Source organism: Crotalus tigris, unplaced genomic scaffold (genome assembly GCF_016545835.1).
Source record: "Crotalus tigris isolate CLP2741 ecotype Arizona unplaced genomic scaffold, ASM1654583v1 scf7180000017576.4783729, whole genome shotgun sequence".
Classification (NCBI taxonomy): domain Eukaryota; kingdom Metazoa; phylum Chordata; class Lepidosauria; order Squamata; family Viperidae; genus Crotalus; species Crotalus tigris.
This window is the reverse complement of record NW_024096487.1, coordinates 3,541,969-3,560,030: the sequence shown is the minus strand read 5'-3', so window position 1 is coordinate 3,560,030 and position 18,062 is coordinate 3,541,969. Positions and strand designations below refer to the sequence as shown.

Genomic DNA, 18,062 nt, shown 5'->3' with positions numbered 1-18,062 from the left:
TTTTTTAAGTATCTTCTTTTTCTTTTTTTTTCTTTAATATTTATCTCTTTTATATATATATATATATATTATTGTTAATTATTCTATTAGTAGTTTAAGTAATGTATTTAGACTTATCTATGGTTTATATATATATATATATTTTTAAGAATTCAAGAAAATTTAATTAAGCCTATATTCAGCTCTGGGAAAGTTGAGGGAGGGAGTGGGAGGGTTGGGGTGGGTTGAGGAGGGTTGTTCTTTCTTATTTTGTAAAATTTTAAAAATTTTAATAAAAAAAAAATAAAATAAAAATATAGTGAATATCACCGCTAGAAAAATTAAGGGATATTTTTATTCTTATTATCACCAGCTTATTTACATCATCTAAACCAGGGGTGTCAAACTGCTGGCCCGGGGCTGGATATGTCATGCTGAAACTGCACGTCACATGACATTTTGAGTTTGACACCCCTGATCTAAACTTTTCAATTGGTATAGTGGTTAAAGATATTGGATTAGAAGTCAAAAGACCATGAATTTAGTCCTGCCTTTGGCATAAAAGTCAACTCAGTGACTTTGGACCAGTCCTCTCTCAGCCACAGAAGGGCAATGGTAATCTACTTCTGAAATGTTAGCAATAGCAATAGCACTTAGACTTACATACCGCTTCACAGTGCTTTACAGCCTTCTCTAAGCAGTTTACAGAGTCAGAATATTGCCCCCAGTAATCTGAGTCCTCCTTTTTACCGACCTTGGAAGGATGGAAGGCTGAGCCAATCTTGAGCTGGACAGGTTCGAAATCCTGGCAGTGGGCAGTGAGTTAGCCTGCAGTACTGCATTCTAATCATTCTGATAATGTATTAATACTAACAGGTGAATACAGATTTAAGCTTGCAACACCCTAGTCCAAGCTCAATGTCTTAACCACTGTGTTCTTGAATTCTCTTCCTTTTTAGAGCCATTCAAACTCAAGGTTATCTTCTTGCTTAAAATATACCCTGCCAGCACTTTAAATCGAATTTCAACAGCTGTTTAGAGCAGTACAGTATCTCATCCTTGATAGTATATTGAAGGGAGAACTCTGTAACATACAGTAACATACAGTAGCCAATTGCAAATACCCCACAGCCAACTGTAATTAAGAACTCTAAACCTAAAGCCTTCTTCCCACTGTTTCTGCATACATATGCCCAGACAGTATTCTTCATATTGAAAAGCTAAAGAACCAGGACATGCCTCTAGAGGCAAGGTTGAACTTGCCACATTGGGCTTTTTCAGCTGCAGAATGATCATGTACACATTTGCAGGAAAAGCAAGCATACCTGGAGCCAAAATGTCTCCTTGGCTCATAGGTTCTCAATGGAACTTACCTGAGCCCCAAAGGTTCCCTCACTGCAAACTTGATTTCATTGCCCAAGACTTGACTGATCTGAAATTCAAATGAACAGAATGAATAAACTGACTCAGAGCCACCCTGAAAAAAAAAATTAGGAAAAAAATGCATGCATATTATATTTCTGGTCCACAAAAAAAAGGATCAATAAATGATATTTGCTGCAAGTGAAACTATGACTAGTAAAATAGCTCACTGATACTCTAAACCACCTTATACCAGTTTTACTTTATTGCCAACTGCACACCGTTTTTGCATTTGTAATAACTCACAGGTGGAAGATTTGACCTGTTACTCATTACATTGCAAACTTTCTCAGGAATGCAAAGCTAGATTCATTATACCCTTGTTAATCAGTCTAGTTTAGAAGAAAATAAAATCTACTTTTTTGTTGTCTGACGAAAACATACATTAACAAAACAAACTGCATTTTTTGCAATGGTTGCAAGAAGAAGGCACATCTTGACAAATAGTGTCGTTAATATTAGAGGGAATGTATTGAATCGACAGTGGACTGCTGTAATTTTATCTGAATTTTGCTAAAACCTATGGCTGAAAATAAATGTTCAAATAAACCATATACCAGATGCTACTCTCTCATAATGTGTAATCTACAACGTTCAAAACTAGTCATATTGCCAATAAATTATGAGCCCAAAGCATCTAGGGAATGCCAGTTTTGAGAAGGATTGGTTTATACAGATGGCAAATAGGTTGCCTATGCCCAAATCAACAGTCACCCTTTGTATACAATCAGCAGTATCAGCCTTCCCCAGATGCCAGAAATGGCAGGAAGTTGAACTGATGGTTTAGCTGATGGGTAAAGGGGTGTATTGAGATATTTCTCAGCAATTTAAAGCTGCCTCTCTATAGGAAAGGACATCTGAAATATAGGGAATTGCTATATCAAGAAATCAGGAAAACTCCAGTTCAGTATTCTTCCACCTCTCCTGTGTCTCTGATAGCAATTCTCCAGGGATTCAAACATCTTGAGTGGCCTACTAAAACAGACTATGGGGGTTTTTTTGCACAAAGAAAATGTGATTTATCACTTGCATATGATCCTTTTGCAAACATCTTGGGGGAACAGCACAGTCTGATTGTGCAAGTTTGAACAAGTAAGTGGGAGGATGGGAAATGGGAACAAAGAAACTCAGTATCTCAAAGTTGACTGCCTGAAAAACAAACAGTCCCAAGTGACTCAGGAAAAATTGGTGAAGCCATTCAGATCATCCTTCCTTCAAAAGAAAAAGGATGGTTAGAATTGGTTTTCAAAAAAGTCAATTACACAGGCTTTAATTTAAAAGGGCAAAAACTGTGGAATCCACAGAAAGCTATCTGAAAGTAACTGCAAATTACCAATGCTCATTATAGGTTACATCTAATGCAGCGTTCCCAACATGGTTTAGTACTTATTAAGATGACTCCAGGGAAGAGAACCAGAAAATGTTTAATACTTTTCCAATGGATTGCACTCAATATTCACAACAGGCAAAAGAATGGATTTTGGTTTTAAGATAAAGAACAGTGAGTTCAAAAGGCAGAACTTTGCAGCCTGTTGCAGAGATTTATTTTTTTAATTTTTATTAATTTATCAAATTTATTTTCCACCCATCTCATGGCAGAGAGAGGGAAATGCCCTAAAAAAGACAGTTAAACATGGTTTTAAAAAAAGATAATAACACAATGAGTACCCCAGCAAAGTATCTTGGTGTAATCAAGAAACTACAAATCACAGGAAAGAGAGAGGCCCAAGGAAGCAAGAACAAAGGCAATTTAAACAGCCTTCAGTTGCTTCCTGCCGGCTTAGCATTATCAGCTAGGGAAGCACAGTTTGCACATACATTACATCGTTATTTCCTGCTTTTAACAAATTATACAAAAGCAACTGAAAAGTTGGCAAAAGCAAAAAAAAAAAAAAAAATAGCTCACTGGATAGGCCAAGGCCCTACTACTTTATTGGGCTATAGGGTGGCTTTAGAGAAGAAGAATTAAACATAGTTAGTTAGTTAGTTTCCCCAATACAAAAAACCATCACCCCTCATCTTAAATAGAGACCAATATCCTCTTCAAGAAAGTGATATTCTTTGGAATGGGATGGAATTGCAAAGGAAATCACCAAGCCATAGAGATAAAGTTCCCAAGCTTTGGGATTCTACAGACTGAAGCCAGCATATTACTATGTAAAAAATAAAATTGTTTTTCCTATGTGATCTTTAAGCTTCACATGCCAATTAGAGTGTTGTGTAACCATGGAGATCTTCAGGACACGAGTTACTCTTGCCCATAGGTCCTCTTACTGTTCCAAATTCTGTGAACTCTTAGCCAGAAGTCTAGTGTTTTTCTGAAAGTTTGTCATACTTTTTGGGGGGGGGGAGAGAGAGAAAGAGAGAGAGGGAGAGAGAGGAAGAGGGAGGGAGGAGAAAAGAGAAGGGAGAGGGAGAGGGAGAGAGAGAGAGAGAGAGACAGAGAGAGCTTTGAAAATATCTACAATGGGGAGAATCTGCCAAGAAAAAAAAATCCTCCATAAAACAAAATGGAGCACTAAATTAGTTCTTTACAGAAATTGTTTGCCGTCTATATAACTGTATTATGGACTCTTTCCAATGACCTTTTAAAATTACCAACATTTTAAAGTAATTCTATTTTTCAAAAAAAGGTTACTGTAATTCCACTTTCAGAACAGAAAAGGCTATATACATGAATAGCACCTGTTCAGAAAGTCATCTGACAAGGATCATTCTAAGTTGCTAAGCAACTGCTGGGGTTCAACGACAAAAGGTCAATCCATTCATTAAAAATACAACCGATTGTAAGAAGCAGAGTTCACACAGAGAAATGGACATTGCAATCACATGGACTCAAGAACCTTCTCCCTGTTTTAACGACACCACTTATTCACGCTATGAGGGACATAGGCAGTTTCTAAAATTTGATATATAAATAAATAAAAATCACAAGTAGAATAAACTGCTCTTCTGGAAAGGGTGATAAAAAACCTAGAGCAGAAAAAGGGAATGAATGACATGCAGTGGCAATGGAAGCAGTGGATTACAACAGCCCTGGAAAATCCCAGACACAAAGGTAGTATGGCTGCCTAAATTCACCACACAGCATTGCCCCAATCAGAAAGGACTGGATCTGTACATTCCACGCTTAGATTTGCCAGGAAAAAAAAGCAAAACATTATCTTTTCCTCTGACAACTTAGCTTTTGAATTTGGCCATAGAAGTCACACTTTGCAACATGGGCTGTCGAATTCACCCTCTTGGGCCCTATTAAAATGCATTCATTCAACAATGAATCAGCATCAGCAGATTCTCAGACATTAATGTTTCCTTGAATTTTTCTTCCGTTTCCTTTTCAGTTTTTGTCCAAGGGCATTTCATTCAGGACAAAGCATTTCATTTTTGCTTTTAATTTTTGTTTTTGAATAAGAAGCAGTGCCCAAGAAATACAGTTAGAAGTAGGCATGCAATAAGGAGGAAAGGGAAGAGAACTGTATAAACTCTTCCTTTCTGCTGTTTTGCCCATTCAAAGAGGAGCACTCAGAGGACATGCTTATCTCAGTTGAAGTGTTATCCATCTCGCTGACATTTCTATCCTGCCACAGGAAAGCTACCAATAAATGGTAGTGCACTCTGAAGACCTTTCACCTTTTGTACAACCCATGGTCAGCTGCTACTTCTGTTTCCAAGCTCACTGATAAGTGTGTGTGAGAGAGAAAGAAAGACCAGTTGGAAACATCTGGACCAGGGGGCAATACTCAAAAACTAGTACATCAACATAAAATGGCCAATAGGTGCTAAGTTGAGTCCACACTTTATAGAGATACCTGACCAAGTGGTCAGTGAAATTGTCCTGGCTGACTACCTGAAAAACTACTTTAATTGTAGAATCACTAAGGAGGACATTAAGCTGCCTCAGGTGTGAGTTGTGGATGAGTTGAAGGCAACAACATGAAGAAGTGGCAGAAAAAAACAGCTGGCTGGGGCATGTTTATAACTCATGGGTCAAGCTATGTAGCAGACTTCAAAAGTCACATTTTCACAATTTAAGACAAATAAAATAAAAAAAACTAAAAGTCTCATCAAAATTTGCACTAACTGATATGTAACAGACACATATTCAAATTCTACCATGTGATAACTGTCCATGCTAGCTGGGTTGCAACCTAAATAGCCTTTGCCCATTTAAGAAAATCTAAACTATTTAAGGTGCGATATGGTTAATCCTTGGATGGGAAATCGTTGGGCATAGAACTTTAGAGTAGTCCGGAAGTTGATGAAACATTCTGAAAAGCAACAACAGGTTAACTGTACACTTCTTCGTCATCCCACTTTAAGGCAATTGATGCTTTGTGGCACATCATTGATCAAAGGTAAAAACAGTTAATGTGAGAACATTGTGAGAAAAAGGCACAAAGACAGAAGAAGAGAGATACGATAGCTGTATTGAAAAAAGAGGAACTTTTTGAGTTACCTAGAAATCAAAGCTCTCCATTCTTTCATTTTAGAGAACCATAGGTTTTCTTACATCTACAAAGATGTGTCTCTAATGAGCTGAGAACAGCAGCTTCAACCATCCACCCCCACCACCCATCCCCATAGGCCTCACAATTCCCACCCACAGCTGTGAAGCTATCCTCAAGCTTTTGCGATTAATTCACATACACCAACAGTTCAGTATGTATGTGTCAGTAGAAAGGGGTTATGCAATTGATTAGAAAAAATATAAAATTAAGGGGAAACCAAAGCAATAAATACAAACTATGAATTTCCATTTTCTCCTGTCTCATCTGCCTTGCTTTTCAAGTGGAGTTTCATTCCTTCCACCCAGGCTTAAATGTAGCATTTCCTCTCTGCCATTAACTGCCTCTCCTTTTCCATCTGATCATTCAACCCCCTTCTTTCCAAATAACAAAAAGTTTAATTTTAAAAAAATATTGTTTGTTGAAATGCTGTTTTGAACTTAGGAGAAATCATGGTTTCCAAGAACTCATGCACACAACCTCTCAATGCTAACTTCTGCTAAACATTCTGAGACGTTTGTCCTACAAACCTGACCACTATTAATAAGTTAGTCCTACCCCAAGATATTTTTTGTGCAACTTGCAGACATTGTTCCCAACCACCTTCTTTCTTCACGTATATACCGTGCAATCACCCTTCCTTTTTAATCGAATAAAATATTTGAGTAATTAGGTTAATAATTCCCCAATCCTCAATTCTGGATTCAAAAAAAAAGGGCATTTGTTTTTTGCTTGTAGGTATGACCAAACAAGATGCAAACAAGAAACACAGATGCAAGGGCTTGATGAAGACAGATTCTTTCTTTCCCTCACCAAGTGTAACAATCTTTCAAAAGTCAACATGTCAAGGGACAGAGCAGGCTCTTGTTAGTTTTGAATCATTCTACATATACACAGCCTTTGACATGAGGATTTGGAAACATCTGCATTGTTTGCATACAGATCACAGCATTCTTTACTCTGGCTAAATTTACAGAAATTGGAGTCTAAGGATACCCAGGGGCCATTGGTTTACATTCCATCAACTCTCTCATCTTTTTTTAGAAACTTAGAGGAAATAAGAACATAATTAGTCCCCAAACACACTTACACCCTCTCTCAGATACACTCATTCTATCTGATTAACATTAATAGTGTTAATAGCAGATTTATCCTCTATTGAAAGGAAATTCAGATTCTGGATGTTTTTATGAACATAGCATACAATATTCATATTGGGTAGGTAACTCTTATGGAATCCACCAGCTTCTTCTGTCCAGCTGAGTGTCAAGTTGTAATCTTCCAAAAGTTGCTGGATTGCAACTCTCACCATCCTTCACAAAGGGCTTTGCATTCAGGATTCATGGGTTTTGGAATTTTAAGAATTTCTGGAGGATAGCATGTTCCTCATCCCTGCCTAACCTCATTTCTTGCAGTTCTTTCAGTATGTATTCAAAGCATATAAGTATATAAAATGTTTTAGCAAGAAGAATTGTTGATTCTAAAGGTCCACAATTATAGATACTTTTGGCAGCCCATTACCTTTGACCTATGAACCTCGCCATCATCATCCTCCCCACCAACACCTAAGATCTTCCTTGTCTTCAGACGGCTCACAAGGTCTGTCTGGCTGTGCTTCTTCATCAGAGGGGGGGGCTGCTTGGTTGCCATGGTGACTCGCAGGGACTTGCTGGCTTGGGCAGGAACTGAAATGAGACAGACCAGAGGTTAGATAAATTAGAAAAAAAAAACCATATTTCTTAGGGAGGTTCAAATCCAGATATTTTTAAAGATGTTCATGGACATCTTTTTCATTTAATGTAAATGATTTAACCAAACACAGTATGTCAACTATTTTATTCTTTTTGTTACAAACTTCTAATTACCCCCAACAATTGCAATGATCAAATATTTTTTGACCGTGAGATATTTACTTCCACTTGAATGATGAGAGCACACTAAAATCCCCCCTCACAGTGCATCTACAATCATGAAAATTTAGACAGGAACAGGCAAGTGTGGCAGTAAATTTTGCTTCTCAAGTCATATCTCAAAGGACTCTTAAACATTTACAAGATCACCTTTTTCATGCTTCTTAGTCTGGAGAAGCAATAGCAACAAAACATTCAGACATAGGATTCAGCTCACAAAACAGGGAATCACAGGGATCTGCTTCAGTGAGATAATCTGCCTTGCCTCACAAAGGTGTTGCACACCACTCTGGCACTGCAAAATTTTGGCCCATCACTCTAATCTGCCAAAAACCAAGTTGGGACTCATCAGCATCAATTGGTCTATCTACCTCAAAAACAGTAGCTGAACACAAGAAGCTCTTGCTGGGCAAAGCCAAGAGTCACTTTTCTTGAACCACTGCTGAAGTAAAATATCTCTTTGTGCATAACCCTAGAACAGGGTTCTCCAAACTTGGCTGCTTTAAGACTTATGGACTTCAACTCCCAGAATTCCTCAGCCAGCATGCCTGGCTAAAGAATTCTGGGAGTTGAAGTCCACAAGTCTTAAAATGGCCAAGTTTGAAGACCCTTGCCCTAGAACCTTATAAGCACCTAATATTTGGTTCCACTCCAATGTTATTTCCATAACAATCCATGTGTTCTACTAGTGCCAGAGAAAGATTTACCTAAAGACAATCACTAAGATCCAAGGGGGAATGGGAACCAGGATTTCTATTATCATTATCTAATACTCTGAGTCAACTTTCCTTAACTTGGCATTTCCTAGGCACAAGTGATCAGTTCCTAACAGTATGACGAATTGTATTGTAAAGCAGCTGCTGCTAGAATAGAAACCTTTAATCAGGCCGTTCACATTCCTGAAGATCAGCCATTTCCACTTTGGAATCACCAAGATAAGTTGTGGTCATGTCTGGCCACGCTGGCTGAGAATTCTGGGAGCTATATTCTCAACACATCTGGAGGGACATGTGTCACAGATTAATGTTTTTGGTATCTAAGATTTCTCGCATTCTGAAACAAGACAGGGCAGTTATTGAAATCTACTGGAGACAGCTGCTTTGTGTGCTTTGTCTTATTAATTATAGTGGGTGTGGGAAGCTTTGTTATCAGCCAAGAGCCTGTCTTCCCTCCAGCTCATAGAAAGTGGGGGAGGTTTATGATTCTAAAAGAATTATAGGAGGTTTGCTATTTCCAGTTCTATTTTAAAGACAAGAAAGTATAGCATTTAGTCATGCCAGTGTGCCCCCATGTCCAAGATGCAGAGAGAGATAACATAAATTAAAATCCGGCAATGATGATGGTAATATAAACCAATTTGTAAGAGATTGTGGTACCACAAGAAAAAAAATGGCAGAGAAAGGGGTCAGTATTGAGCTATAGTCCAGAACCTTGAATGAACAAATCATATGAACATTTCTCATGATCATTTTTACAGAAAAAAATCCATTCTATTGGAATTAATTTTTAAGCAAGTATGCTTTGGAAATTGGCTTCATTTTTGCATTTTTGTTTCCATAGATTAATTATAATTCATATCAGAAAAGTGCTTTCTTCCATTAACCACAGAGATGGAGAACATATTCTCTCTCTCTCTCTCTCTCTCTCTCTCTCTCTCTCTCTCTCTCTCTCTCTCTCCACATATTTGAATGGCACCTCAGATGAGAAAGTCTTTTAAAACTACACCACAGCATGAAACAGTGTGAAAAACAAAGTTGTTCTAGGGAGAAAAAAGTTTAATTTTTCTAATCAACATGCAACATGGACTTCCCAAGATAGACAATATTTATATAAGTTGAAATGCAGAGATCTAAAGAACACCCCATTGGGTAAAGCTATTAAAAAAAACATGAAATCCCATTAAAATACTATAGCTCAATAATTTATTCTCTTCCTAATTTTCTTTTAATTTCCTAACACTTTCCCCCCGCTATTGAGGACAAAACTGATTTCTTTAGCATTTTAAAATTAGATGCAATATAATAACTTGGACTACAAGGACTTTTAAAGCAATTAGAAAAGACAGGATAATAGAACATAAAATCTACCCAATACATTTTGTTCTCTTTAAGTAATAGATACAATCTTAAAACCATATATTTCAAAGCTATTAACAGAAGCGCTGATGCCCATGGGGAAAGTTAATCATTCCAGTGATGTTAATTAAAAATAGAGAAGGAGATAATTTATGTCACTGAATTGGGCAACCTGAACAAAATATCAAAACAAAGAAAAATTGCCATATTGATGAGAAATGTTTTCCTAAAGCAATACCCTTCAGAATTTTGGGGACTTCAAGTGTCCAAATTCTCAACCAATTTGCTTCGTAAAGAAAAAAGGAAGGAAGGAGGGAGGAAGGAAGGAAGGAAGGAAGGAAGGAAGGAAGGAAGGAAGGAAGATTCTTATGCAGCTTTTTTTTTTTTTTTAGCCAGAGCAATAGGAAGTCTCCTTAAGGAGACTGCTTATTTTTCTGCATATACGTGTGAGAGAGGATAACAGAATAGGTCTGATGTCTTTGCGGGGCATAAGATTGTATTTTATTACATTGTATTTTTTTACTTTAAGGTTACTTAAAGTTATTATCCTCAGATACCATTTGTTTATCTATGATTGTTGTTCTCCCATCAGACTTAATACTCAAGTCCATTTTTACTAAAGTCTTATATTTTTCTCAGTGGATATGTCCAGAAAACAAGGAAATTATCCCTTAGGATCAGTGGTTCTCAACCTGTGGGTCGGGACCCCATTTGGGGTCGAACGACCATTTCACGGGGGTCGCCAAACAACGCAGTCCGCCATTTTTTCCCCCTTTTCCTTAGCTGTGCTACTCCCTTTTATTCTATTGGCTTTTGAAAGCCAATAGGAATTGTCCAGGCTGTCTCTGCCCTGCTGAGCCCGCCAAAAGTCCCATTCTGCAAACGGTGCTGCACCAGTTGAATAGTCCTCGACTTACGACCGATTGAGTAGTCCTCGACTTACGACTGGTTGGGGGTCGCGGCATTAAAAAGGTTGAGAACCACTGCCTTAGATCCTCTGAGCTGGTGGAAGATTATGACAGCAACCTTTTGCTTACAGTGATTTGCAAAGGACTAAAAGAGATCCTGCCAGGGGATCCCATGCGGAAATCGCTTCTCCAATCAGCATCAGCTGTGATATGAAGAGAAAGGGCTACAGGTGCTTTGGAAATGTTATTTGGTGATGCAGCTTACAACTGTATTTCTTCTGAAGAATGATGATCACATATATGCATTTGATTTTTGATTCCTAAACTGAACGACATTGGAATATTCTTTTTCTGATACTCTGATATTTTTCAGTTCATTTCCCCATCTCTCCACTTCTTCATCCAAGTTATTAATGAAAATACCAAATGGTAAAGAATCCAGGACTAATCCTTCTGACACTCTGTTTGATACCGGTTTTCAATTTGATGAGCATCTTTGAATATGATTGTCAAGCCAGTTAGGTAACTAATTAGTTATCAGGAATCTGGCAAGATGGGGGTTTGTTGAGATAGTTATTTCTCTCCTTCAGCAAGTTTTTGACTGTAGTGAAGAAAAATAATAATAATAATAATAATTAATAATAATAATAATAATAATAATAATAATAATAATAATAATAATAATAAAACAAGTCTGCCTTTTTTCTCACTCTTTTAATTTTGGACAGATAAAATTCCTTGTCAATACAAGGTGTACTTTATCTTCTTTTGTTTCACCTCCTCCCATGGAACAGATGGCTTCCCTGGACAGCCCCCACAGCTGTGCCTGACTTTGCTGAAACACTTTGAAATCTCTTTGTGGAGAGTGATTTTCACAGCAGAAATTCCTTTCTGCATCATACTTTGGTATGATACAGAACAAACGTTAAGTGGTTGGTGAAGTTACCAGAAATTAATTGATAAGGTCATAGAATTCACAGGATCATAAGGCTGGGAGGCACCCTACTCAAGGCAGGAGTCTTATACTGTCCCAGTAAAATGATTCTCTGGGACATATTTGAAAACATCCAGTGACAGAACACCCACAATTCCAGGATGCAAGCTGCTGCATAGATTCACTGCTCTTAGTGTCAGAAAGTTTCTCCTTACTTCTAGGTTTTATCTCTCAAACAAACTTCTACCCATTACTTCTTGTCCTGCCCTCGGATGCCCTAGAGAATAAGTCAAGCCACTCTTCTTTGTGACAGTTCCTCAAGTACTGGAAGACAGCTATCATGCCCCCCATCCTATAAAAGTCTAGGTCCCTCAACCATTCATCATGTAATTTAGCTTCCAGACCCTTTATTATCTTTGTTTCTCTTCTCTGCACACTTTCCAGAATCTCAACATCATTTTTGTATCATGGTGACCAGAACTAGACACAGTGGTGTGGTCTCATCAGCATGGTGTAAAGTGGTACTATCACTTCTCATCTTGATGCTAACACTCTGTTGATACAGCCTAGGATTGCATTGGCTCTTCTGGCAAGTTTGGCACAGTGTTGGTTCTAACTGTTGGGAGGGAGCTACAGTAGGTGTTGTAGTGGGCTACTACTTAATTATGAACCAGCAGTGTGCTGAAACTGCCAAAAAAGCCAATGAGAAGTGCTAGGCTGCATTAACAGAGGGATAGTGGGATGACTTTCAGAAGATGCTGGTAAAGTAGCTTCTACTGGAAAAAATGATTTTTTAAAAAAAGCAAAAATAGGCAGATGTTAGACATTATTAAGAAAAAGTCAAGCATGTAGGGGAAAAAAAATCATGCTCTGAATTTTCATTATAGCAAGATAAACAACCCCCTGCAAATGCTATTGAGAAACACATGTAGACCTTGATGAATTGCTTGCTTCAGTTTTTCATATGCCTTCAGAGTATGACTGTCTTTGAAATCGTAAACCTGTTGTTGTAAAAGTCTTTCTGATCATGATTAATGTATTACAAGTAGCCAGGAATGCAAAAGTTATTGAATATAAGGTAAAAAAAAGTAATGTTATTCCCAGAAGGGTTGGAATATGAATATGGTAAACATAAAGTTTCATTAAGGACATATCATGGCTAGGCAACAAATGGTAGTGATTTTGTCCTTGTGTTGTACATTTCTGGCTGTCCTGAGATATTGGTCAAGGAAGATCTATGATCCTGAAATGACTGTTGACTGTTGGTATTCAGATTATGACAGAAACACTACCATAATTCATTGAGAAATTAGTTGTATGATTGGAGGGATAATTTCATATATTATCACATATATACAGAATGAGCCATCTTTATCTCCCTTTTTCTTTTTTTAAGGATTTGCAGCTTAACAGGGAAAGAAAAAGAGCTTCTATGGCCTGATCTTTAAAGAATTAGTTTATCTTAATATTAGCTTTTATTATTTTATTATTTATTTTTGTGGTTTTGTGGTTAATTCATTTATGTTGTACATGACTTTTTAAAAATATGGCAGTCACAATTCTGGGTTTTTTCTTTTTTCTTTGCCTATTTTTAGTATTTGTCATTTTGACTTTTTATATTTTATTTAGAGATAAATGGACAAAAGTCAATTGCAATAGGACTTTAATTTGCTTCTGAAAAACAAGGAAAGTTAAAGCCATCTGTACTTCCATGGTGAGTCATTGTATATAATGTCTGTAATACTGTAATTTCAACCCAACTCCTTTTTGACCTTTATACTTTAACTAAGAGTTGGAATCTAAACTTATTTCCATTCTAGGAAAGAATAACTAATACTGTTAATTATTTATCAACTTATTTTGCTTTGTGGAACAGAACAGCGTTGAGAGGTATAATAAAATGGAAAAGGATATTTCATAAATTGATGATAATACAGCCTGAAGTTGTTTTCTCAGGAGACATTTATATTCTCCCTGATGAAAAATATCTTTTGATTATAGGCTGGGATGATCAGATTCATATGAGCAGAGTGACAGAAAATCTAATTAAGAACTCCTTTAATTTTACAGCTGAAAGAGGGATTTTGGGCACAAAAGATTTATTACATAATTTTGCTAGTAGAAATTTTTGATTGTAAAATTAGAATGCTCTTTGCACAAACATTGAGGAATTCAGTTTAGATGAGAAAGCATGAAAGTTGTATTCAAGTAAGCATAATTAATGCTTAATTTAGCCCATTCCACAATAATGGTTCAATTAGACTAGATGTATTTTAATATTTCTTTAGTTTAAACAACAATAAGATGTAGACATATATTTTTCAAATAGATAGGCTATCAGTGATCCAATAATAGCCTATGCATCTTTCAAGATTAGAAAAGGAAGTAAAAGAAGTTTTTGATATATGCAGCAAAATCATATTCTATATGATATCACACCTTTAGATATCACACCTTTAGATTATTTAAATGGAGCTTAATCAATTATTATATATTTTCAATATTGAATCTGTTCAAGTGCCTTAAACAGAAGTACTGGGAATATGAAGAAAATCTTCATAAAGTATTGGCTTATCCTTTGAAAAACTGTAAGAAGCTTTTCTTGTGAGAAATAATAACCTCATAAGCTTGAATTATTGATTTTCACAAAGGAAGACTTTAAATTAAAAACAAGGGAAGAATTGGAAAAGGGGAATTTCATATGTCAATGATTTCTTATGTGCAGTTATTAAAGATTTAAATTGGATAAGAAGAATTTTGGTTTTACAAATGAGAAAACTGAATTTGAACTGGATTTGTGTACTGATGATGAGAATATCATAGCCAAGATGTATATAGACTTTTATTAAAAATGAATATATTAAAGACTGTACTTAAGTAAGCAAAAGTGATATAATATAATGCTAGATCAATGGGAAAACATGAAGTTCACTTTGAGCTATAATCTGAAAGAGAATTTCTACAAGATGATGTATCATTATTATTTAACACTAGATAAATTGTCAAAGATGTATAATAGTATATACTGGAAATATAATCATTCTAAAGGCACCTTTTATCACATTTGGTGGACTCTTCAAAATATCCTGGTAGAAATATATAATTGGATTAGCATTGCTTTAGTTTATTAATGTCTGCTTTTTTGAAGTGGAGATACACATTTGATTTTATTTAGTTTTAGTTTTTCCTAAAATGAAGATCTCCGGTGTGACATTTTCTTCCAATGTCCTAAATTCTTCCTCCAGTGTCCCAGACTTTCCTATTAAGTAACATCAAATGAAGAATGTCAGGAATGAAGCTAACAAACCAGGAATCAGCAGTCCCCAGGAGAACCAACTGAGTCCACATGAATTCAATGGTCTTGAAGAAAATGACCAAATGCCAACTGAGTAAAAAAGGAGGAAAACCTCTAATATTTCAATCCTGGAGCACAAATCGGTATGTGGGCTTTGATTCTTGTGTATTTACACTGAGTGATTCTTCTATGTGTATTTTGCATCATTCTAGTTTCAGATGAAGAAACTGATCTAGCCATGTCATATCAGTGAGCTTTTGCCAAGAATGTTCTCAGATACAAGTTTAAGTTTCTGCAGAGTCAAAATCTATGAGTGTATCCAATATGGATCCTGATGTTGATTTTCTTATACCTTCTACCTTCTGAAAGAGAAAGTTGTCATCAAGATAAGCCAGCATTTTCCAACAAGGACCATGCTTGCTAGAATTTGCCTTCCAACAGATGTTGGAACAAATTAAAGTTTGTCATCCCTATGAATTGAAAGATATTTTTATGTCAGATGTTTTTACTGATATGTTTTTTTTTTGAGATAAGTTTATAAAGTGTTATCTTTATGTAACACATTTTTGTGTTTGTCACTTTCTTGAACTTTATCTGGTTAAGAATCAAATCAAAAATGTATAAATCTAATACCTAGCATTTTATAGTCCTTCCTGGCTTTGATATTGTGTTATCAGATATCAGAGAACTGGAATGCTTTGTGTCAAAATAGGATGATTTCTACCAAATTAGCCATTCTTTTTAGAATTCTTTTCACTTCATTGGTCTGTGCCTAAATAATTTAGAAGGGGGGGGGGGTTGAATAAAGGTAAATTTTTACCCTGTTGAATTATATCTGACTATAGGGGGCAGTGCTTATCTCTGTTTCTTACCAGAAAACCAGTATTGTCCAAAGGTATTTCCATGATGACGTGGCTGGAATGACTGTATGCTAAGGCACACAGAACACTTGTTATCTTCCCACTGAAGTGGTACCTATTTATCTACTCACATCTGCATGCTTTTGAACTGCTAGGTGGGCAGGAGCTGAGGCAAGTAATGGGAGCTCACCCTGTTGTGCATCTCTCAGGTCTTGAACCCAGGCTGTCCAGCTGACAAGCTCAACATCGTTAACTGCTGAGCCATTGTGCCCCTCTGAAGCAATAATATTCTCCTCCAAATTAAAATTTGCAGGTGGTGCTTACTCAGCCTCAACGTTTCCAACTCCTTCGATTGCATTCAAAAGCAACATACATATCTTGTCTCCCTGCAGAATAGCTCAGCTCAGTGCAAATTTTAGACTGAAAGAGAATGAAACAGTCAGTATGGTGGTTGCTGCTCTGAATAAACATGCTCATGATAAATGCTTTCAGTCATTTGGGGATATTTTGGGAGAATACCACAAAACCAAATGCTTCCAAAACTGCAGCCTTCCCATAAGGAAGAATTCTCTGTATTTTCTAAGGCTGGTTTAACCATTTTTCTACAAAAGTGATGGGAGGCCAAAGCAAGGTACAAAACTTTTAGTATTTTCTAATATCCTGTACCATGCAGTATAGTGAATAATTTGCAAGTCTCAACCAGATATAACAAGATTTCTGAAATGGTGCAATCTACTCTAAACAATAAGGAACATTTTTTCCTTCCAGAAATACTGGCAATCCTCTCAGGAGAACATATTTAGATGAATGGCCTATCACAATGTGCATGCAAAATTAGCTCCACATGGCAAAAATGTCAACTGATGGTTGAATCATCCGATGCTTGAAACAAGTCTCATTATTCTAAACATGGTCTTGAATGAATAGATGGTTGGCTTGTCTAAGAATCTCATTTGATATTATATTAAATATAGAGGAATTAGAAATAGATTGTTCTGTACTATGCAAATATGAAGAATCCTCTTTGATCTTTGCATGAATGTGCATCTATTCTATTTGTAGAGACTAATAGCCCACATCTACAGCTCATGGATAACACTAGCTTCAGCAAATTATCCTAAATATGCTTTAGTTTGTCCTACCAGGTCAAGTCTGAATTCTTGATGAAAAGGCTTGAGTCAGATCTTGTAAACTGTTTGTCACATTAACAACTACATTTCAGACATCAGTAAGAAAAATCTCTTTTAAGATGAACTCTGTAAAATCTTGCTGAGGGTGCATTTGGGAAACATACCACATCTAACTTTTGGCTACTAAATATTGGATTTCAATGTTCTTCATGCTAGACCTGCAATATCTAATGTGCATTCTTAAGTGTCTTGCTCTTTTATCATGGAATGACTAAACAACAAAAACCAGAATGCAGAAGTTATCAAATTTGTCTGGTGATATTTTTTTTTTTTTTTAGATGCTGGGTCAAACAAAGGATTGTGATATTTTGCTCCTATTGACATTCATAATTTGTAGAAATGAAAAAGTTCACTTTTTCAAAAACCATTTAATGCTATTTTGAGATTTCTCCGGTGGACCCAAAAGAGATTTTATAAAAATGGAAAGCCGAGAAATACAAATTATCTAAAAGAAAAAGCCTTTTATTTTACAGTCGCAAAAAGCCCAAATTGCTTTCTGCCTTGAAAAAGCTAAGTAATCATTCATTCAAGGTAGGATGGCATACATTCATCTAAATCTGCATATATTGTTCCTTAGTTTAATCTAATGTGTAAGTTAATAAACACTGTATTCTAGCCATGCAACATTTATCCCGGAGTATCTATTAAATTTTCTATTGCTGAACCACTGCTCTATCTTCTTTTTGTATTCTAACTCTGCTAGCTTGATGGTAGAAAGCATACCTTCCTCTCAAGCTTTGAAAGAAAGAAAGAGAGAGAGAGAAGATAACAGATGGTATGAAAAAGTTCTTTCAGAAACTCTGGGCATTCCTGACAATACTGATAAATGAAGAAGCACTCAGAACTAGTCAAACTAATTTTGTTATTGTTGTTCCTTTCCCAACAAATCTGGCTAAACATGGGCAGCTGCCTCCTTATATTAGTTAACTCTTCAAAGCAGTTTCTCAATTCCCAAATATTTTCAAACAGTTTTTAAGATTAAGA

General features: G+C 36.3%; 1 protein-coding gene across 1 annotated transcript in view; it reads right to left on the bottom strand.

Annotated features, from left to right (window-relative positions):
* Positions 1 to 18,062, bottom strand: part of TP53I11 (tumor protein p53 inducible protein 11) — a 76,272-nt gene that overhangs the window by 18,317 nt on the left and 39,893 nt on the right. The window contains exons 2-3 of the mRNA XM_039358988.1: positions 7,428 to 7,591; positions 1,353 to 1,411 (exon numbers count right to left, since the gene is read on the bottom strand). Of these exons, the coding sequence (XP_039214922.1) occupies positions 1,353 to 1,411; positions 7,428 to 7,556 (188 nt within the window). The 5' untranslated portion in view covers positions 7,557 to 7,591. The remainder of the gene's footprint in view (positions 1 to 1,352; positions 1,412 to 7,427; positions 7,592 to 18,062) is intronic.